Genomic DNA, 24,397 nt, shown 5'->3' with positions numbered 1-24,397 from the left:
TCCACTCCTTAATTGTTATGACACTCCCAGTGTATCTAGAAAAATACATTGTCTTCTCTTCAGGCCACCAACGTACATCATGCTCACCACGTGTCTCCGCCCTTCAACGAATCTCCCACAGCCTTCTGGGAATCGGCGCCAGATAGCCTAATTCAATAACATCAGGGGAAAAGTGCAGCGGTTGAAGCACTCTTAAGTGTTTGATATCAGCGCTTCATTACGGTTGAATAAAGAGGAGCAGGGGAGAAGGCTGCCTTTCATGGCTGCGTGAGAGGCTCCTGGGTTCCCCGTCACAGGCAGGCGGACAGGCGGGCACGCAGCGGGCCTCAGGGGCGCCATGATTAAAGGGACGTGCAGGCTAATGGGGAGCTCATTTGGACCAATCTGCTGCGTGATAAGGGAGATGGAGGGTGGTGTGATGCTCCAGAGGTGACGGCTTAATCTCAACATACATCCACTCTCACACACATTCATACATTTCACTTTAGGTCTCCACCGAAAGCCTGCAGCTTGGACTAGTTTTCAGCAGGCAGAACACACTGAACGCTTTCTGATTACTCTGCTGACACACACATGCACACACACAGCTGAAAATGAACAAGCGATAAGTCTGTATTACACCAAACTTGCACGAGATGACCTCCACAATGTTCATTGTGGGAAATAGATTGAGTCAGACAGCACATAATACATTTTAATTAAAGATTTACTAACCAGAATATTTTTTTTTTTCAATTCAGCCAAGACTTGCACCCAAAGTTAACCAGCAGCAGCCAGCGTGGACGGAAACATTCCCGTCATGCCTCAGCAGCAAATGAGACAAGCTGTTTACTGTGGGGACATCTGCACATTTTGGCAGCAGAGTCTGAAATTAGATTTTAATATATTGTAGAATCCATGAAATGAGTTGCAACTTAATTACGAGTTTGGAAGTAAACTCAAGTGTGCAAAATAGTACAAAAAGAAATTGAAAATTAAATTGTTGTCACAGTGCCATACCAAACGTCTTGTGTTGCTCCGTGCCAGGCTGGGAGGAGAGTCCCCCCGTATGGAGTGTTGAACGGTTGGGTATCAAACTTTAATATTTTCTTGGTCCTGATTTAAAATGTTTCCACAGCTTTGAGTTGCAAAAACCGCCAATAACTGAGGGTGACATTGAACGCTTGGTCTGATTTGTAACCTTGAAACACTAATGTGATCTAAAGAAAGAAAGTAAGACAGAAACACAAACCGTACAGTCTGGAATATATTGGGGGTGTCGCAGAGAGAAAAGGTTTTCTATAACTATTTATTAATAAAAACGTGTATGCGAGTTATTTCAACACTATTTCAATTTATTTTCATTTGAAACTCTTTAAAGTCGAGGTGAAAAATGTCATTTTAATCCTTTTGGATCACATCCTCGGTAATATTGTGCATCTATTTGACAATATAGGCCAAAAAAAATACAGAAAATCCATTTCTTTGTATTCTTATATCAACATCAGATCACTTTTTCTTCCGGTAAAACTAAATTTCAGGCGTGTTTACGTAAGTTAGCACCAAACAATTTCAACCAATCAATCTGCAACATTTAGCCGCAGAGCACCAAGAACGCTCGGTCAGTTAGCTAGCTACTGCTCTGTGGAGAACGTCTGTCTACGCCCACTTCTCAACGATCAAATCAAATCCCTCTAATGATATGTCCCGCCTGCACGTCCTGTTTCACTCGGAAATACGTCACGATACGGAAGCTAGATACTCTGGAAATGCCGTTTCAGCTCGACTTTAAAAACACACAAATTACATCCTCCCATCTGTTTTCACCGTGTCCAGTTTGCAATCCTGCGAGCTACCCGAGCGGTAGTTGAGCTCGGCCTACGGTAACGTTGATTGTTGTGAGGATGGCGGCTGCTCTGGCGATCGTGACGGTGCATTAAAACACATTAAAATACCTCTCTCTGCATTTTATACTGGTATACTGGTCGCCCCGGTACTTTTATTCATAGGTCAGTTGATTAGAGACAGGAAATGTTGGGAGTAGAGAGTGGGGGATAACATGCATCTAATGATCGACAGACCGGGGGTCGAGCCTGCGATCGGTGCGTCGAGGACTGTAGCCTATGCGCATGGGGCGCCTGCTCTACCAACTGAGCGAAACCAGCGCCCCAAAATTAGCCAATTTTTTGTCAACATTTTCCTCCTTCCTCCTCCAACTATCTGACCTTGCAGTCAAATTGGCATCAATTCATCTGAGCATAGCTGATAGTAGTTGTTGCTTTATCTACCTCGAAAGATGGTGTGAATACATGGCCTATGTAAATCGGTGGCCATCTGATAGGTCAAATATTTAAATGCTTGGCTGTGGCTCAGAGGAGGAGCGGATGGCAGTTCGATCCCTGGCTGCTGCAGTCCTTTGTGAAAGTGTCCTAATTGGGCAAGACACTGAACCCCAAAAACCCCAAAGAGAGCACAGCCATCGTTTGAATGTGTTTAGATCAGTATTGACGGGCAGCTTGGCACTTTGGCACAGTGTGAGAATGTGTGTGTGAAAGGGTGAATGTGACATGTAGCGTAAAGTGCTTATAAAAGTGGTCATAAGAAAAGCACCATATAAATTTAGTCCATTTACAATTTTAACATGAATGTTTGAAGATAAATAGTTTTTTTTCTTATTTAGTGAGTTTGCGATGTGTTTATTGGGCACGTTCAAAGTACGATGGCGACTAATGACGATTTATTGTGCAGCCCGAGCCAAAGGACAAACCGAACTAATTTAATATGTGTCACTGCAGACCAGTTAAAGAGAATGATATAGTTTGGGGAGAAGTTGTTTGGGTTGGAAACTGGCCATTTTCCATCCATGCACCTTCAGTATTTTGCTCTTGTCTCTTGTAAAATGCCACCTTTAGGGCTGGCAGTCTAATTGAAATGTTTCAGGATGAGGGTTCAGCATAAATCTTAGTGCTGCTGAGAACAAATGGTACCGTGGGAGGCTGTGGAAGGTGGCATAAATCACCACTGCTCCTCTGCAAACTTCACTATGCTTTGAAAAGAGTTTAATTTTTTATCCTTTGACGTCACAATGCTGAATTATTATGTAACTTATTGTCTGCTGTTTGTTTCACTCTTTTCGCAGCCATCCTGTATACCTCCTGCATCCTGGTGGGCATCTTCATGAACAGCAGCGTGCCGATATTCTTCGAGCTCTTCATTGAGACCGTGTACCCGGTCCCTGAAGGTATCACCTGCGGAGTGGTCACCTTCCTGGCCAACCTGTTCTGCGGTGTGCTCCTCTTCCTCCTCACCTTTTACAGCACAGGTAAGACAGGGGGCTTCATGTATATATATAATCCCTGCCTTTGGAAATGGATCCGATTGTATTATTGTCTTGAAAGAAGTCACAATTCTTTGATGTGTTCTCCTCCGCCTGCAGTTTTCTTCCACCTCCCAAAAGCTACGGGCACTTTTGTTTTTGAAAATCCATTTCAGGCCGTGCAGATGCTGCAGATAAAAGACTATTAGGTTACAATCCAATTGACACATTCAGCAGAAAGAAAGATAAACTCCCTTTTGCAATTTGGCCTCAGATGTATCTTTTGAGTTTGCTTCCTGGCAGAGTTTAACACAATAATTTAGAACAGCAGAGAGGACAGCATGTCATCTGCTGCTCTTATGCTACGCAGCATTCACCAGACATCCATGTAATAGCCTGCGTGCGCGTGCGAGTGCTTTCCTGTGTGTACTCGTTCTTTCTTTCTGATATTTGCCGTCCAGTCTTCAGTTTCATTAGCCTGTAAGTTTGGCTACATCACAACACCAATCAGCTGATGATGGATCCGTCTCTGACGCGCTCTCTCCCTCTGCCCGGCTTGTTTGAGTAAACAGCAGATATATTTGCAAACCCTCATAAATATTAATGAGCTCCATCCTCCCACTCTGCCAAGTCCTTCTGATTGCTGCGAGGATACTGACAGCTGCTGCCTGACAACTGTATGTGGATCCGGCCTTCTGGGTTGTCTTGCCAGTGCAGGTGGATATGAATCTTCTTTGACCTCAGCAGCCGTCAGGCAAAGTGGGCCCGGGAGGCTCGCTAACAAGAACCACAGCCAGGCAACAAAACCAGCTTGTCCTGTCAGAAACAGCACGTCTTAAACATTTACATCACAAACAATTATAAGGCCACAACTTATGAATAGATTTATTAATTAGAAAGCAGGGTTACTTTAAAAACGTATTCAGATACAGTTACTAATTACCTGTTAAGAAATGTAATCCGTAGCCTAATCCAACTATCACAATTTTAAAGTAACTGATTACTTTCAGTTACTTTTGGTTTACTTCAATGTTAAATCTGCAAATAAGGAAAAAAGAATTTTCAATACTTTTGTAATGTGCGAATGCCGGTTTAAATTAATGGTAATTATGCGCATTTAAATGTACTATGTTAAGTTTGCTGTTCACTCAAACTTCAAGTAAACTTCCACAAACTTATTCCATCCTGGGGCTTGTGTTTTTACCCACTCCATCCCGGCTGCAGCCATCACCACAGTCACAAACTATTTTTCAGTAGCAGTAGAAGAAGATGACATTTTAACTGGAATTCTGTGCAGCTGATGTTAGCTGTAAATGTTTCTTTAACTGAGATGTCGAGTCTTCGGATAATGACAGCTGGAAGGCATAACTTGCACTGGGCTGTGATGTTGGTGAAATTTCCACCCAGTGAGAGCGTCGTAACGTGTGCAGGTGCATGGTATTATCAGAGACGGTCAGATGGACGGTTTAGAAATGAGATGCCAGATGTTGTCGAGCATCTTTGGTATTATATCGTCTTCATTTTAAAATGTATGTTAAAGTGCTAATCTTGAAGATCTCAGTTCTCTTTGGCGACACCTATGGCGATAAACGGTAATTGCGGGAGCACACTTGTATAGATATCCAGACAGTGCTGCATGTGTGACGTCCACGGTTGGCTCCGGTTGTAACTCTTGATTTTCCTGGCTGACGGTCGCTTTCCTTTTCAGACTGTTTGCTTCATCTGAGCGTCAAGTTTGTTTCTTTTTCTTTGGATTTTCACTTCTTGTTGAAGTTGTATCTGTAGTCATCCATCTTTTCTTTGTTTGTTCAGCCATAGTAGATTACTGTTTACTCGCAACACTTGCAGAGAGCGGAAAAGCAGCCGCTTAGCTCCGCCTACCCTCTCTGGCAGACCGACCACTGCTGGCTGATGGGAAACGCGTCACTAACTGGGCGCCGCTCGTGATTTTTTCCGCTAAAGTTGCACCAGACACCCAGTCTGTAATTCTGCAAATGCTCTTTGATATGATCACTTTAACAAATTATTTTGGCATTTAATTATTGATAATTTGATTTTATATCCATCTGCATAGCTGTAATACCTCTAAGGCTGCAGGTTATATAATTCATGTAATTTCAGGACACTTTTGCAATCGTTCCTTTAATGAGTTGCGGATCTATTTAAAGCATGTAATTAAAGAATGGCGCCGTATGGTTTCAGACACATCTATAGGCCTCTTAAGCCTGTATTTGTGCATCTCCTTCCTCCTGATCTCTGTGACGAAACAATTTAGCTTCCTTGATGGCGTATTTCGAAAAGTACCTGCTGCTGAAGCAGCTTTTGACCTAAATAGATCTTTAGAGCAGCGACACTCTGCGCTCTGACTGTGTTCCTGCCAAGCTGGCTCACTCAGAATAGAAAGTTACTAATGACTGCCAAAACATTCATTTGGCTCCACAGCAGAAAGGGTAATTCATGAAGATAGTGATATGTTATGTAGGATTATAGAGTCTGACTTTTCACGGATAAATAATCTCTTCAAGCAGCATTTGTACTCGAAGCTGGGCTCGATTTGTACCACTTCAACACAAGGAAGGTGTTAATGCTCGGTGGTATTGTTGTCACACTAATAACTAGATCCCTTTGCTTTCTTTAAGAAAGAGAACAATCACGTTTTCCGGCCAAGCGAACCAACACTGTATGTACAGATTTATGCATGTTTTTTTTGGATCGCTTAAATGCACAGGCAGCGGATTATCGTATATTTAAATTCAAAATCCTGTTAGATTTGTGCAAGCTGCTGCACCAGTGTTTGAAAAGAAGAGGGAAATTATTGGAATAAGTTAAATGAGCTTTATTTTTAAGAGTGTGGAGCCCATATGTGCACATTTACCACCAGCCTGAAGTCTTCCCAGGCAACCGCAGAGAGCTGCTTTCAAGTAGTTGGAACGAGTTTGCAAACGTAGATTTGGCTCAGTTTGTTCAACAGGTGTAGTTTGAATGGTTGAGAATGAACCCCGAGGGATGTTAAGTGGATTAGTTTAATTAAGTTATTTTTACAGTAAAGGAAGTGTGGTAAAGAGACGTCTCAGAGAGGAGTGATGCCGTTTGAAAATTGAGATTTATATGCCAGGTAATGTATTTTGAATCGCCTGAACCGGTAGTATCTCAGCATGGCGATAAATCATACATTAGACGTGGATACAGCAGGTGTGGATGGATGGAGCAGCTGCACACAATCACAAGAGTCGGACTCATAAAGAATACATGCTTCCTCTGCTCGACGCGTCTCTCTGCTGGGCTGCGTGATTGACTGCTTTGTGTGAAGGTGTGTGCGTGTGTGCATCTGAATGTGCTTCATATTTTGTGTATAGCTGTGCGCTCCTCTGTGGTTGCCTCTTTGTGAGTTCAGATACATACTCCCGTGTGTGTGAGTTTGTGTGTGTGTGTGTGTGGGCGAGCTGAAGGGCGTCTGATGTGCAGGGATGGATCCTTGACAACTTCCCTGCGACAGCCGGAGAGAAGATCAAGCTGAGATGATGGAGGCTTTGGCTGCTCTTTTCTTTCACTTCCCACCCTGAAGTCGTCTAATAGAGCGTGATGCATTGAGGCTCTCTTGTCAGGAAGTTCACACTGCTGCAGGCATGTAGGCATTGTAGGAAACTTACTGAGAGGAAGATTGCCTCCGACCATCTACTTGCACAAAGTGTCTTTAGAAACGGAGTTGTAGAAGTCTACCGTTGCTGCTCTGTTGGCAAACAACCACTTTTTGCAGGTCAGAGCTGTTGGTTATATATTTAGATTCATGATGTGAGGTTCAGTGAGGAAATAAAGGTTCCTTTGGAATGCATTTATCATTACAGTCAGATTTATTGAAGGGCATGGCAAACTGGCAAACTTTATAGTTCTATAGGAACGTTCCCATTGAAATGCTAAATCTCTTTTAAAGGCGGCCGTATCTTTTAAATAGATATTCTCATATTTTCATGGGTTTCACATTTTTGGGTGTTTTTTGTGCACAGTGAAAAAGTGAAAACTTTTTCTTTTTCCAGAATGACATTTTTAAAAAGGTCGCCTCTGAAATGGGCCGTTCAGAACAGCTGCAGGTTTCTATGTAGAACCTTGCTTTCGCTGAAATCGACCAAGCACAACCTTGTAGTCAATATTTCAACTTACCATTACCTTACCTTACAGATACCTCCTGGCGATTCTGGCTCGTACATATAAGGCCGAATAAGCGATCCTAGAGCAGCCATGTTTTCTACAACTTTGGAGTGACGGTGCAGTGCGGCCGCTCCCCCACGTGGGATCGCACAGCCAAATACTGTCAGCCAATCGTGGCTAAGGTCTGACCTTTGAATGGCGAAACGGCTTGTTCGTTTCAGCAGGAAGTTACATAATGAGGTTAAAATATGTATACAATTTTTAAAACGAAACCAACTTCACCAACGTGATTCACAAACACATTAGAAGAAAATTGATTGCATAGTTAAAGCATGTCCCCTTTAAAAGACAGCAGCTTAAAAAATACCAACAGACTTACACAAAGAGAAATTACATCAATTAATAAGCAGTGTTCAGCAACAAGACATTTGCATTTAACAATCCTTCATCCTATTTTATAATCTTTCTTGATAATTAAATAATGCACTTTAAGATGAATCTGTAGCTCATACAAAGATTGGGGAGCTAAAACTTTCAATGCACTTATAGTCAGCAACTCCCGGAAGAGAATAAACCGGTGATTTGTTCTAACTTCTCTTCTTGGATCTCTATCGAACTCATTCCTACTAAAGATTAAAACCTTTAATAATGAGCCACAGGTTTCAAAAACAGCTGGGAGGTTCCCTCCGGGTACTCCAGCTTCCTCCCACAGTCCAAAGACATGCTCGTTAGGTTCACTGGTGACTCTAAAGTTGCCCGTAGGTGTGAGTGGGAGCCTGAAAGGTTGTCTGTCTCAATGTGTCAGCCCTGTGGCTGACTGGCGATCCGTCCAGGGTGTAACCCCGCCTCTCACCCAGAGACAGCTGGGATACGCTCCAGCCCCCCGCGACGAGGAGAAGCGGTATAGATAATGAATGGAGAAGTAAACGGTGCATTTGTTCCGGGCTATTTTTAGCGACAGATTAATACCCATTTGTTGCTCTAATGAGTATTTCCAGCAGCAGGACGATGATGTGGGACTTAATCAGAAACAACTACAGTGTGTGTTGCTGGTAATGAAGGACTGTGTCAACCAGCTCAACAGTGTGCTTCAGTGTTAAATGTATATATTTGTTTTATAACTCCAGTAACATCACACTTATTACATTAATGTTGAGCCCACCTCACCGTAAATGTAAGTTGTTGTAAACTGTTGCTTGATTAGAGCAACACAGTACTGAGAGTACAGTACCGTATTTACAAGAGACATACATCTTCAGGTAGCTGATTAAATACTTGAAGGCTATCGCTAAGGCTGGTGCTGAAAGGCTGGTCCTTGAGGAAGATAAATGCATAGTGCATTCATCACTTTTGTGCATGTGACACAGCTGCTCCATTTACATGCATAAGCTCATGTGAACCTCAGACCATAATGCACTCTACACAGAGAAAGAAAAAGTGATCATGTAACCGCAGCTGTTTCAGTTTTCCAGTTTCAAAACAATGTCCATCCATCCATCCATTATCTCTACCACTTATCATGTTCAAGGTCGTCATTTGGCGAGAGGTGGACGTCCCGGACTGATCGCCAGTCAATCACAGGGCTGACACTCGGAGACAGACAACTTTTCACGCTCACACGGGTACATTTTAGAGTCACCAATGAACCTGACGAGCATGTCTTTGGACTGTGGGAGGAAGTCGGAGGGAACCCACGCATGCACGGCCAACTGAATTTATATAAAGGTAGAATTTAAAGCTCCTATGAGGGAACTTTTGTGTTGATTTTGGCGCCCCCTGTGGACAAAGTGGTACCTCTTATCTCTTTGCTGATCTTGTCTGCCGTTAAAAATATAGAAGAGAGGATGATTTGGCAGCGCTGAGTTAACCACCTACCCCTCTGCAGTGGTTACAGACCAAAAAATAACTATATAGAAAGAATCAGTCTTGTCGCTGATGGTCTTGTTTGCCTTTGTAGCTCATATAGAAGCATCAGTATTAGTTTCATAACCAGCTTAAAACTCCTCACAGGGGCTTTAAAGTTACTGTATTCTCCCATTGTGGTTTGTAATAAGGTATATGGCAGGAAATGACACATTCAGACTTTTACTCTGAAAATCCCGCCTTAAAAAAGTGCTTGGATGTTTGGAAATCAGCCGTCTTCTGTTCTCCTGAAGCGATTTCCCTCCTGCAAAGATTAATTTGATTATTATGTAAATTCCCCTTTGGAAGTATTCTAGTGGGCCCTCTCATTACTCTAATTTCCTCTCTGAATCCCCATAATAGCTGCTGCAAATAATATGCAGACTCCCAAATTGATAAATTCTGCATGAGCCTCGTCTTTTCAAAACTCCCCTTTTACCTCCTGATATTAAGATTTGCAACAGCAGCCTTTAAAGATTTATTTCCAGTTTACAGTCCATTCAAGGGGTTTCCTTTCGGCTGCCCTCCGCCTCGTTATGCATGCTGAATTATGGCTCCTTTTCCCTGCATGCACACAGGAGTTTATGTTTTCCCTCCTCGTCCATATTAATATCCATGAGAAGCCGGTTTTGGTTCAGTGAGGCTCACCTGGCCTCTTGACTCCGTTGTCATGTTTTTAAAAAAAAAAATCCCCCCAAAATCTCTGAACCATGTGACTCAGAAACATGAATGGAGCTTCCAGGCCATAATATATACGGAGTTGTCGCCCTTTTCCGATTTCATCTGCTGTGTGTTTGTGTCATTTAGCGACGTGCAGCTAGCGGAATACAAAGCAGCAGAGAGGTATTGTGGAGCAAAAGAGCCTCAAAGGTTTTGTAGTGGAAGAAGAAGAGGAGGAGGAGGAAGATGGGGAGGGGGGGGGCGTTGAGTTTCCTGTGAATTGTTCAGAGTCTCCTGCATGAGGAGGAGGGATCTGGCATAGGGAAATAATTGCAGCTACTTCTTTAGTCCCACAAAGTTTATTTTTCTGTTTCTTCTAAACTTTGCCTCCTCGTCTGAAGCGAAAGCGCAGACAGGCTTTTTCAACCCCCCGTAAAGATGGTGGAGGTGTTTAAAAAACAAACAGCGTTTCTTTGTGGAGCTTCGTCGCTCCTGAGAGAATAAAAGCCTTTTTTTATTTTCTGTTTTGAAACCTTTTGCAGAGTTTTGACTCGTATGAGAAGAAATGCTGATATTTAAACAGTTTACAAAAGAACCCCCACATGTGCATACTTTAGCAGGCAGTTTGAATAATCTACTGTCGGTGTGTTCAGCAACCTGTCGATCTACAGTAAACACTGAGGCTACAGTTCGCCCGGGCTCACTGATATTGGACTGTAGAAGATTGGAAAACGTTGCCTGCTCTGATGAGTCTCGATCTCTGCTGCGACATTCGGATGGTAGGGTCAGAATTTGGCGTAAACTGCGTGAAAGCATGGATCCATCCTGCCTTGAATCAATGGTTCAGGCTGCTGGTGGTGGTGTAATGGTAAATGGACTGTACTTATAGCGCTTTTCTAGTCTTCTGACCACTCAAAGCTGCTTTTACACACTCTTTCACCAACTGATGGCAAAGGCCTCAGTGCCAATCTCCAATCAGATCTATGCCCAATCATGGCAACGCCACCGGGAGCAATTTGGGGTTCAGTGTCCTGCCACTTTGACATGTGACTGTAGCAGTCAGGGATCGAACCCCCAACCTTCCGAGTGAGAGGCAACTGACTCTGATGACTGACTGTAATGGTGTGCGGGATATTTTCTTGCCACACTTTGGGCTCCTTAGTACTAATTGAGCATCGTTTAAACGCCACAGCCTACCTGAGCTGACCATGTCCATCCCTTCATGACCACAGTGTACCCATCCTCTGATGGCTACTTCCTGCTACTTTCACTGTGCTCAAATGGCCTCCACAGTCACCAGATCTCAATCCAGTAGAGCACCTTAGGGATGTGGTGGAACGCGAGATTCGCATCGTGGATGTGCAGCCGACAAATCTGCAGCAACTGCGTGATGCTGTCACGTCAATATGGACCAAAGTCTCTGAGGAATGTTTCCAGCACCTTGTTGAATCTATGCCAGATTTAAGGCAGCTCTGAAGGCAAAAGGGGTCCAACCCGGTACTAGCAAAGTGTACCTAATAAAGTGTTGACATGCATCATAATGAGGAGGTGGTCGTTCTGTGCTTGTCCGTATATCTTGAAGTTTGAGACTGCAGAGGCTGCAGCCGTAAAGGAGAAGTGAGCCACATTAATTACAACGCTGCATTGACCTCAATTAAGACTGACGAAGGCCATAAGACGCCCGTCGGCCCACGACTCTGTCTTCATCTGTAGCACCAATGTGCTGATGCTGGCAGCTGCAGTAATAGGCTGTTAATATGATGAACTGTCCAGTGTTCACACTGACGTCTTCTGAACATGCTCACACCGTCAGACTGAACCTGGTTTAGTTCATGGCACAGTTGATTAACTGAATTGACGTTTGTGGCCGGTGTGCAGATGTTATGGATCAGTTAAAACAACGCTCAGCGTCCTCCAGCATCGTCACCAGCTCCTACCTGGTCTTGTTTTGTAAACACCTTTTTCCTCCATTTTTGTAAACTATCCAAGGTGCCATAAATGTGCCTGTTTATTATATTAAGTTTATCTGTGTATTTTTATTTTGCTAATTTAATTGCTTAGTTAATTGGCCATTTATTCAAATTGAGACATAACTGTAAAGTGGAAGCTTAATCCAGAAGGCAACTGGACTTGGTTGCGTAAAAGTCAAAACACTGCCAGAATGTAAAAACAACATTGAAATATCTACTATATAAAAGCTACCACAGGTGATCCTTACTTGTTCTTTGCTTGCTTATATTTAGTTTTTTAAAAAGGGATGACTTTGACATGTGGCTCAGCAGGGCTTTTCCAAATGACAAGTCAAAGTGATGTAACAGGAAGTTAGATTTTAATCTGCTGTGGATAAAAATCTGTCGTCGTCACGGTTCACTTTCCTCCCAGATTAAAAAATACACGAAACTAAACAAACGTATCACAACAAGGTCAGAGAACGTATATGGTATCCTGCAGTTGAGTTTGAGTATTGACACTCCAAAGTGATGAGGGAAGAAAAGCGGAGGCAGCTGTTGCAGGGTTTGTCCGCTTCCTGCAACATACATCACCTACCAACCTACCAGACCTATAAACCCGAACAAACTCAAAGTTTAGTTATTAGTAACAATTGTATTATTGCCTTTTGACTGCAACATATGAAAGATCTACAGTTACAATAACTAAGCTGTTAATTAATTAAACAACATTTCCACTTTATAGTGGTTGCCATAGCACCACCATCAGGACCACTGAGTTAATACCAGGTAAGACGGAGGGACAAAAGAAAGGAAAAAGAAAATGCAGTAAAAACTAAAAGCTCTTTTGGCTCTGTTGCATAAAAAACACTCCCTTTCACCTAATTCAGCTACTTAATTATCAGGCATTTAAATCAATCTGGAGCGTGCTTCAAACGTTAGTTTAAAAGCCCACCCATCACATTAATTAACACAAGTAAAAACAAGAGGCGATGTCAGATGAAAATCAAGGTAAAGGTGTGCACTCTGCTCATGACTGTCTTCTTTAGTGCTCAGCCTGGACACGGGTATTTCAATCAATCAATCAATCAATCAATCAATCAAATTTTATTTGTATAGCGCCAAATCATAACCAGGGTTATCTCGAGACACTTTACAGAAAGAGCAGGTCTAGACCGACTCTTTGTTAAGTTATTTAAAGAGAGGCCCAACATCAATCCACCATGAGTAGCACTTAGCAATTCGGCACATTGGCAGAAAAACTTCCTTTTAACAGGCAGAAACCTCGAGCAGAACCAGACTCATGTTGAACAGCCATCTGCCTCGACTGGATGGGCCGAAAATGGGATAAAAGGAGATGCAGGATAGAGACAGGCAAAGAGAGCAACAACAACATATGTTCTTGTTACCACAACAACATATGTCCTTGTTACATGAACAACAACAGACACATACTTATGGTTACAATGCCAATAATAGTGGTAGACTAGGGTGAAGATTAGCAAATAAATAAATAAATAAATAAATTAGCGAGAGAAGCAGAGTAATGATAAAGGCTGAGGTAATCGTAATTGTAACAGTTGAAGTCAACAGGTCTACTATTAGCATTAGCAGCAACAATAATGATACTATGGGGAAGGTATTTACAGTCTCTAAAGCGTGTAGCACAGCTGGAGTCAAATATGTCCTTTAAACAGTGATCAGAACAATTAAATAATCAACCTTGAAGCCAACTGGTGAACCGAGGACTCTTCAGAGTAAAAGAGCAGAGTGGCTTCTCTTCTCTCCTTTTCCTTTTATCTCATTTTCTCTAATCTTCTTGCCCCCTCGCCTCCTCCTCCTCCTCCTGAGTCTCCTCCATTCAGCGGAACAACTATATTTCCTCCAAACTTCACCACATCACCTGATTGAATTACCAAAATTACCATGCTTCCAATTAGCTTTCGTTTCACGCTGCAGGCTAAAACACACATGCACACGGAGACTGCGCATCTCCAACTTTAAATGGACGAGTCTTTGTGGGACGTTTATAGTTAGAGAGAGGAGACGGCAGGTCAGATAAACACAACTCCATTAACCCGCCTCCTCGCCGGGTCTCCTGCTGTCCAGTTCACACACTCCTGATTAATGAGGCTGCTTCAGGAGTCTCGCCACCTCGCCGCTAACACCCGCACCCGATCCCTCACCTCCCTCCTCCTCTCGAGCCCCGTCTTCACCTCCTTTTTTACCACAATTTATCTTTCGCTTTCATCTCCGCACTTTTTAACCCACATTCTTTCTCTTCAAAGAAGGAGTAAAAGGTGCGCGCTTCACAGCCAAATCTCATAACTTCCCACAAAGAGGCCCGTGACTTCCGAGCACCCGCGTCTTCTCGCATTGATCCTGCGGCTGATTGACGATATTATGAAAAGTTATGTGATTGGAATCGAATATAAGCCTGCGTGAGTTGAGACACATTGCTGGCCGGGCCCTCGGGGCTCCTCCTGATTTCTCTATATTTAGTCTGGCTCGTTATCAGGACCCGAGCAGCTGCCTGCTGCCACCACATCCTCCGTCCTGGCTGAGTAGTTGGCCCAAACGTAGATCCTTCTTAACTCCTCTTTCTGGGCAAAACACTTCAAACACCCTGCGTGCTGCTGAGATTACCTGCTTTACCGTGAAGGCTGCTTAATGCATTTGGAATAAGGAGTTTATTGATTTCGGTTTTGTCCAGCCCATACACGCTTTCAAAAGTAAAGCCAGTGCTGAAGTGCCTTAAGCCTATATTCTTTAAAATGGCCAACAGGGGGCGACTCCACTGGTTGAAAAACAGAAAGCCGACTATATGAAACCGGGTGGGAAAATGATCCGACACTTTGGATGATTTATTAAATCAGTATTCCTCTTGAATTTTTGGTCTCAATCACTAGATTTAGGACTTCTTCAATATAGTATGATCATATCGTATCGAACCGTATCGAACCGCATCGTATGGTATCGTACTGTATCGTACTGTATTGTTCCGTAGCGTATCATTCTGTAGCGTTTCGTTCCGTCGCGTATCGTTCCATAGCATAGCGTACGGAACAATACAGTACATTACAGTAAGGTATGATACGATACGGAAAGCCAATATATACGTGTATTGTATCGTACCTTACTGTAATGTACTGTATCGTTCCGTAACATAGCGTCATTCTGTATCATACCGTATCATATTGTATTGTACCATACTATACCATACCGCATCATACCATATCGTACTTTACCGTATCATATCTTTTACGGGTGTGGTAACATATGATTGAAAGGCGACGATCTCCTCTCTATCCAAACAGGAGATGTAACAACACGTATCCAACCTGTTGTCAAATATGGCCTTATGGTTCCAAAAAAACAGACTGGCTTCGACAAAAATGCCGAACTTAAATCTTCAAAAGAACACCATTGTGTCTACGTCCACTTCCTTTACACAGTCTGAGGTCCAGTGTGAGTCGAGGTGAGTCTGCGTGGTGAAAATCTTCACCGTATGAAACACAGAGGCTGCACCAGAAGAAGAAGTGATTTGTCTGCGTGCTGACGAGTTAAGATGCCAACAGTTCAGTGCAGCTGCGAGTTTCCAGTCTGCCCTCCAGATTCAGCATTATTGCAGACAGCCAGAGCACCTCTCTTACTGCTTAATGGAGCCTGAACAGAGCAGAGAAAATAGAGCACCTCATTGTGCACCATGTTTAGGTTCAAGTGTAGGTCAATGATAATAGGGAACACTGCCAATATCATTGAATTATTCAGAATCATTACCAAAGACAGCTCAGGAGGCTGCTCTTTTTTCCGTTATGGTATGTCAGGAATTCCTATTGATTAACCATTAGTCCTGTATGATCCTAATAAATTATGCAATGTCCCTTAATACAAACTCTCATTATGGTTTATGGATTCATGGAGGTGACTCATATTTTATCATGAAGGGACAGAAGGGTAACTTTGCTCTGTTGCTTTGCGCTGAGGCAAGGTTCGACTCAGTGGTCATTTCATGTTCAGATTTGGGTCCAATATAATCCCTTCTCTGCAAAAACAAATAAGTGCATGCATTCACACCGATCACCTGCTCAATAAATGATTATCTATGTTTACACTAAGTTTCCACATCCGTTTGTGGCCTGAATGTGTCCTCAGTCTGCGTGAACAGGGCTCAAACAGGAGCCTGATTGTCTTACACACATCATTTATCATACCACTCAGTAACTTAACTCTCACCTCTGCACTTCTATAATTGGTGGTGTCCCTAATGGCCAATAATAGTGACACCCTGAAGACCAATATCTTTTTGTTGAATCTGTCATTCCCAACATTAATGGGCATTACAGTCAGTTTTCTCAAACTTTATGGGGATGTTCAGTCAGGTAAATGTAGTCCATTGAAGCCGTTCATACCGCAGCGGTTGCTCATTTATCCAAGAAAGTTCTCCTGGTTGCAAAGCAGAACAGAAATGCCTACATGTCCCAGGATGCATTGCATGCAACAACAGCCTTAGCCTCATTCTGCTGCAGTGTCTGAAGTGTCTGAATATCAGAGTCAGCAAAAACACTTCAGATGTATCCTCGTCCATGACATCCTCTGCTCTCATATTCTGGGATGCCAACTTTGTGGTCTGTTGCTTTGCACTGAGGCAAGTTTAAGCTCAATGGTCATTCTAATTTTAACCAATGTCATCTTTTTTTTACCTTTAGTTTCTGCAACAACCAATAAGTGAATGCAATCACGCTGATTTCACCAGATCAATAAGTTCTTTTGAATGTTTATCACTTTTCTTTGTTTCTCAATTCTCACTTCATGTCCATAATTCCATAATGACTCCCTGAAGACCAGTATACTGCATTTTGTTGACTACGTCACTCCAAACATTAATTGGCATTAAAGTTTATGTGTATGCCCGATCACTGCTGATGGTAAATGTAGTCCATTGAAGCCTTTCATACCACAGTGGTTGCTAAATTTATGCAGGAAAGCTGAGTTCTCCTGGCTGCAAAGCAGGAGAACAGAAGTGCCTACATGTCCCAGGATGCATTGCATACAACAGCAGCCTAAGCCTCATTCTGCTGCATTTCTTTGGCTGTATACTTGGTTTAAAATAAGTGTCTGAATATCAGAGTCAGCAAAAGCATGTTAAATGTATCTTCATCCATAACATCTTCTGCTCTCATCTTTTTGGGTGCCATGTTTGCTTCTGTAGTGTAGTTTCCTCGCTAGTTTGCAACACAAGCAGAGGTGGAGATTAGAACTCAAAGCTGAAATAGGCTGTTGTAATTAAGACTTCCGAATAACAACAGATTTTGCTGCTGAGCTTTTCCTGGGAGACACAGAGAACTTAGTCAACAACTGCGGGCGTTTTTTCACATTATAAACCAAACTCTGATATAGATTTAAGATTAAAACTCCTCCGACAATGCCTTTAATCCGCCCCGTTACAGCTTTTACTTTCTAGGAAAGATTTCTACATGAAATTGTGCACAGGGATTTGCTTCAATGAAGCCACAAGTCTATTTCGCAGTAAGGCCTGGCTTACAGTCGGTGTTCCAGTTCATCAGAATTCATCCAGTTCATGGAAATGAGGTCAGGGCTCTTTGCTGGCTAGTGAAAGTCCCAAACTCCAAACGTGACAAAAACATTCCTAAACAGAGCCAGCTGCACGGGGACATTATAATCGTACTTTATTTATCCCCGAGGGAGAGGATGACGTCACGCATAACATAACTTCATGTAAATATATTTAGACATATTCAAGAATTCAGGCAGGAGTACAAAAAAGGCAGAGTGAAGAGTGCAATTAGTCCGGTTCAGTGTCTGTCAGTTTGGCATGGGTGAGAGACCTCCTGTTTGTTTCTTTGGATCAGCAGGGCTGGAGCAGTCTGGTGCTCAAGTTGCTCTTTAGATTGTCCAGCATGTTGTGGAGTCATTGTCCATAATAGTGAACAGTTTCTCCAGTATTGACGAGCTGCTCGTGTTGAGTCAGAAAGGCTGCTTCCCAAACTGTTGATGTAAAGTGGAAAGAAAACTGTTTTAATAAATTAGATCACTGACTCATCACACCTCCGTCCCCTCAGCGCTTCAGGAATATGCTAAACCAGCCATCCGAACCAGTATTGGTCATTTTGGCAATGGAGTTACCGGCGAGGACGCGTCAGCAGCACCAGCCACAGCCCCTCTCATCGATGCCACAAGTGCTGTCATCACAGCGCTCTACGGCTATGGAGGCTTGAATTTCTCGCGGCCTGCGAATCATCATCAGGGATTTCAGTAATAGATATCCCAATTAATAGCCTATATATTTACTTATGTTAGTATGTATAACAAACTGCACACCCTCAGGGAGAGAGAGAGAGAGAGTGAACGTGCGTATGGACAGCATGGACGCGGTGCAGAAAGTGGTCGTTTAAGCATGAGACATGTTCCACGGGAGTCCTTGTTTACAGTGATGGACAGAGTGAGCTGTTTCATGCACGACTCCTCCACAGGTTAAAATGCAACAGTTAGCCTATGCTTATCATATGGAAAAAATGATGTAGGGTTCAATTCAGTCATTTCCCTACCCGATTCTACACCCTTGATATAGCCTGCCTATCAATTGTTTTTAAGCTAAATAAATGTAGATAATATTTGACCGTAATTTCACCCATTTGTCTGGAACATTGAAAGCTTCCAGGACACGAGGACCGGCACACTTTTTTGAGAGTACAAAATAGAGTTGCCTAAATACTTTTCTGGTGCTTATTTCTATTCTTTCTAGTTCAAAAAAAAGAAACAAAAGGGGCAAAAGTGAAGAAAAAAGGTCAAACAAATATGTGACACCTCATCCACCTGCTCATCCAGTGCATCACCTGAAGCAGACTGCTTACAATCTAACCATAAACATGTCTCTTCTCTGTGTCTCCTTCTCTCCAGACCCGACGTGGGTGAACTGGTGTCTAGCCGGCGCCTGTGTCTTCAGCCTCATCATCGTCCTCATGTTCAGGGAGTCTTACGACCGTCTCTACCTGGACGTCTTCGTCTCTGTGTGACGCTGCTAACAACAACAACAACAACAAAAACAACACTTAATAATAAAGGACTAAATGATAAATATTCTTGCACAACGACGAGGAGAAAAGGGAGACGAACGGAAAGTGGAACGGCCACTTTCTTTTAAGGTGTAAGATTTTATGTATATATGTAGTGATGGTGATGGGTTGCGTGTCGTATGGCTGCCGAGAAGAACCCAGACTTGATTCGACAACGATGTTTACTCTTCTTATTGATCGACTTGATGCCATATGACTGCATAAGTCACCATTACCTGATTTTAATGTCGGTTTATGTTTGTGTGTGAACAAACGTGTTAACGGTTTGATTTTCTTAACCAGGCACGGCATGACGGACTGTTAGTAGATGTTGTTTACAGATGATTATATATTTAAAGTCGGCCCCGTGCGGCTGCTCGGTTCAACCTCTTTTGATCAAGAAACTGACTCCAGATCAGCAGCAAGTGCCCCCGAAAGAGGAAATGTAAAAGAAGACAGCTTCATCAGCCAATCAGCAGGCCTGGCTGTGCTGAGGCGGGGCTAAACGGGGGACTTCCTGGTGTTCCAGTGCTGTGACTCTCACCTGACACTGTTAAGTGACCCTTGAAGCTGCCTGTCAGCGAGACGTGGCTACTTGTATGTTTTATCGCCCTCTCGAGAAGACGAATATTATGCAAAAATGATGTGCCACATTGATGATTGGAGACGGGCTGGGGTTTGATGGTTAACCTGCTTATTTCTGACAAATTAACTGTTTCAGATCAGAGATTGATCAGCCTATTTATGATTCATTGTGTCAATTTCTAGATCTGCTTTTTAATCAAAATCAAAAATGTTTTGGTTTTTTTACAGTTTTTAAATCAGTTTTGCTCAGCAGCCAGTATTTATTGGAAATGTCTCAACACTAACACATGTAACACCTCGTTCTACTGTAACAGGATGTCTGGTTACAGGTTCAGCCACATCAGACACACACTGAGGGACATTATTTTATTATTAAGGCATTAGGATTACGTCGTTATTGCCAAGCTGCTCCTCCTCCGAAGCACCAGAAGGTGTCTTTTGTGCCGACTTGAGTCTACTGACAAAAAAAAAAAGCCAGAAGGAAAAAAGAAAAGGAAGTTGACGTTTTCTTGGATTTCTTCGCTGACAAAACTGGAGGTGTGACAAAAAAGCACAGCTCCAGATCTGGAGGGACTGAACCAGAAAAAAAAAACACATTTACGCAAATGAAAAACATCTGTCACTTGAAGACGAATTTGTTCTCTCACTTGTCCGTGACTTCTCTTTGTGTCTGTCTTCTTGTACAGCAGCTATAAGAAGTGTTTAACTGTGTGTCCCTCTGGGGTTCGAGGAGGCTCTGTAATGTGTTTCCTGGTGCTTGTTTTTTATTTTGTACTCTCCTTGTACAGAAAAGGTTGTCTTTTACCTTTCGACGTGTTGCCTTAATTGCCCAGTGCAGTGCGTTCAGCCTCCCTCTCCTCCACACTGTGACTGTTTTGTCAGTGTATGTTGTTAAAGGTCATGTTCTCCTGTTCTGCAGCTCACACTCTGCGGTTCTACCAGACTTTGGGTTATAGATGTCTTTGTTCTGTGGTAAGGATAAAGAGCAAATGTGACTGTTTAATTTTTCCAGCACCTTATTAAAACAAACATTTTAAGAATAACGCTGCTGTTGTTCTCAGGCTTTTTTTATGGACTAATGAAGGTGTACAAGCTGTTTGACATTAATCAGAGATGTTCAGAGTATCCAGGAGTTAATTAGCACTTTAGTTTCTATGCCAACTTTTGTCTTATTTCTTTGTTCTTACATTAGTCGTCTCCTATATCTCATCAGAGCCAGTGACCTTTAGATAAGGAACATTAACTCGTTGCCCTTCTTTAAAGTCGTCTGTATGCTTCTCTTTTAAACTAGGGTGGATTTAAACATCTCTAACACTACATTAAAGCTAAAAGTCTGCTTTTCCTATGGCTGCAGTGCATTCTGGTCCGTTATCTGCTCTCTAAAGAGGCTGCAGTCGGTAAATATTTTGTAATAAATATCTTGCTTTAAAATTGAATCCTTTCCGAGAAAAAGTTGGACGACTTAGTGAGCTCACAAAGAGGCTTTTACTTTATTGAAACGTTATTAATGATGATAATGATTGCTGCATGTGTTCAGCTGGGAGTGTTCCTATGCTTTGAGACGTTTACTCGGGTATTTCTACAAAACGTGTCTAACATTTACTTCTTTTGGTCTCCCGTTTCAAACTCCCCTCTTGACCCGAGTTGAAATTACTTATCAACTTGCTCGACGTGCAGGTCACCGCAACGCCTTTCTGACATTTGGGAAATATGCGTGCCAGCTCAAAAAGTAACCTATGATTTAAGATTAATATACCACAGCGAGATATGTGATCGTGTATTTGATTTAATACTGCTTTTCCTTCAACATTTTCCTTCGACTTTTAAGAGACAGATTTTTAAAAGAAGTCTGAAATATCCTGACTTTTAGTCACCGAGTAAAGATGAAGCTCCAAAAATACGAGATGCTACATTTCCCATAATGCGTCCAATAATGATCTTTCATATCAACCCTGTCTGCCTGGTAAATGCCAAAGTCTTTCAACCTTTTCATTTCAACATACAAGCTTCTTTTTAATAGACATTTTTAATCTTATTTGTTCTGGCAGACATGTCTGGTCCCCCTTTAAGTTCAGACACATTTCCAGCCGACCAATCACAAGTGTTTATCTCTTTTATCAGCAATTTTGTTCAGGATGGTATATTTTCTCTTAAAAACAAACAGTTGCACTCAAAGTTTTGATGAGAGGAAGTTAACAGTTGTTCACTCTGATGACACCATCCGGGTTTTGTAGTCGAAGACTTGAAAAGCCTCCTCCAGACCCACAGATGGCCTCATTGAAGTGACGATACAAGTTTAGCAATCTCGGTTTACATCAGCTATAGTCTGACGACGATATAGCCTCTGGGGACAATAGGCTTGTTCGAGATGAGCGAGACCTGCGCAGAATCGATCGCCGCCTCGCCAAGCATATTGCATGACGGTTAGATTGACAGACAGACACCAAACGTTTTTATCAAAGTACCGTCATTCACATTGTAATGCTTTACTCATTCCTCATGAACGTTGTCTTAATAAACATCAATACAATGACGTTTATATCGAAATAACTGTCAAAAGCCCTGAATAAAGTATAATGAGAACTTAATATTTAATCAAATTAAAATAATAATGATAGTTATAATAATAATAACAACAACAAATTAAGACTTTATTCACTTCAATTTACAGTGAGGTGTTGGTATTATAGATGCTTGACGAGGCCAGCAGCAAACTTGTCAATAAAGAAGTGTGCGACTTTATGACTCCTCCCCCGACTGCAATCGGCTACTCTCGCCTGTTGTCGAGGCGAGTTGGGAGTCATCTCGAACAAGCCTACAGGTGAACATGCTGGGCGTATAGCCAGCGATTAGCGATAAACGACTTCCAGTCAAGACTTTCTTTTCCACCAGCTGCATTGTTTACAGAAGAAAAAACAGTTTTTCTTTTGACTGACTTTCATTAACAGGTCTTACCTTAGCCGAAATTTGAACATCATGATACAGGTTAGAAAAAAGTCAAAATGAAGCTTTGTCAGGTCTGTCCTCAAGAGGAGAAGAAAACTACTTTTAAAATGCTCGTTTGTTGAACGGAGGTCGGATCGTTTCTGATGCATTCGAGGAAGTCAGGAAACCTGAACGCTGAACGGCTTTCGTGGCACAGCAATTTATCTCAAGTTGAATTTTAGATCAAGAACAGATTGTTAGCTGTTAGCATGCAGATGTCTTTTTTTATAGAGCTTAATAAGAAGGTAAATCATCAGGTAGCGGGGATGTCATCTCAGCTCTTTTGCTCTCCTCATGGACCGTTTTTCCTGTATACGCCGAAGCCTGCTGACACGTGATGGGTCAATTGTACTCGGACTGCAAGCGTAGTACAAATGGAAACCAGAACACTTGCCATCTACATTTCTATGTAGAATCTGTAAATAGAGATCGCAATAATTTGATGTGAGTGGATGATATCTAAACTGATCTTGAAAACTGAACTACACATTACATCCCGGTAATCACTGAAATTTGGGTTTAAAAATATATCTTAACTGATCAGAAGCTAATAAAAAACCAAAACTATTTCACTCCTGTTCTGCACAAATATTACATATAATATTAAACCTTTAACTGCATCAGAAACTATTTATTTCTAATGTTAAATCATTCATTTTTGGTCTGTGTCATTTCAGACCTGTCAGTCGATTTGAGATTAAAGGAGAAGGTTCCAGTCTTCCAACACTGTGCCTTTAAGAAGCAGATTACATCACTCTGGTGAGGTCTGACCTCATCTGCTGTTATTCTGGCAGAACATCATCGTTTTATCACATTGTCCCAAGACAGCACTGGAGAGGTTCCCAGAGGACACCTGCTTTCTAGGAAACGTCTTAAACTTCCTACTTGTGTCTTTTTTGGATCAGGTCAGGATCAACATGTTTGACCTTTAGGCACGACCTCACTGTTTTTAAACTCTCCTTTAAGTTCCTGCATGTTTAAACCCTTCTCCTGGTTTACCCAGCTGGAGATGAGCTCATGCTCTGTAGCTGGCGAGTTAAAGTCTCTCGGGCGAGTCTGCATGCAACAGACTGTTAGAGTCCTCAGTCTGGTCCTTATTAGTATCAGCGTGTGTGTGTGTGTGTGTGTGTGGACGAAAAGATGCTGAGATTAATTTCACCACGTCTACGTCATTCATGATCTTTTGAACTGTTGCCCTTAAAGCTGGCAGGAACTTCTGACCTGAGCCAGGACTTATGCTTTGGATGAAATTTAAATGCGACATGAAAAATAACTCCGAATTATAAGTGAGTGTGGTCTTGCATAAGATTAGATTGGATGGTTTAAGGTCGGGCGGGCCTCAAATTACTGCACAGCTTTCTCAAGCCAGGCCTGCAGGGATGTGAAATTAATCCGCTGTTGGTTTACTGCGATCTGTTTGGTTTGAGAGGAGCTGTCACATGCGTTCTTCGCAAATCCTGCAGTGGGAAGAAACGTGCTTTGTTTTGGCTTTTCAGTTTATTGACTGTCAGTTTATTGACACAGTTTCAGCGTTTTTCTTCCTCTCCTCCAGAGTCTGTCCCCTGTGTTCTTTGAGCACTGTGATACCGCCAAAATGTAAGACATAAAGTGTCTGAAATTACACAGAAAAAGGCTAATTTTGCATGGAAATTAAGCTGCCAATTGCAGTTATTAATGTATACATATTATTGTGGGTGTGTTTGTTTGTTTGCTTAGTTCAGGGGTCAGGAAAATTTTCTATTAAAGAAGACATTTTTACCCGCCCCTTCCCCCCAAAAAAATCTGTCTGGAGCCGCAAA

General features: G+C 42.3%; 1 protein-coding gene across 1 annotated transcript in view; it reads left to right on the top strand.

Moving 5' to 3' along the window:
• The window catches only part of slc49a4 (solute carrier family 49 member 4), a 69,084-nt gene extending 48,447 nt beyond the window's left edge, over window positions 1-20,637 (top strand). Inside the window, exons 8-9 of the mRNA XM_069663353.1 lie at window positions 3,119-3,301; window positions 18,874-20,637. Coding sequence (XP_069519454.1) covers window positions 3,119-3,301; window positions 18,874-18,989 — 299 coding nt within the window. The 3' untranslated portion in view covers window positions 18,990-20,637. The remainder of the gene's footprint in view (window positions 1-3,118; window positions 3,302-18,873) is intronic.
• The last annotated feature ends 3,760 nt before the right edge of the window (window positions 20,638-24,397 follow it).

Source organism: Semicossyphus pulcher, unplaced genomic scaffold (assembly GCF_022749685.1).
Source record: "Semicossyphus pulcher isolate SPU_LCO1_2020_fin unplaced genomic scaffold, fSemPul1.0.p SCAF_15, whole genome shotgun sequence".
NCBI classification, from domain to species: domain Eukaryota; kingdom Metazoa; phylum Chordata; class Actinopteri; order Labriformes; family Labridae; genus Semicossyphus; species Semicossyphus pulcher.
The sequence above is the reverse complement of the archived record's forward strand: the minus strand, read 5'-3'. Positions and strand labels throughout refer to the sequence as shown.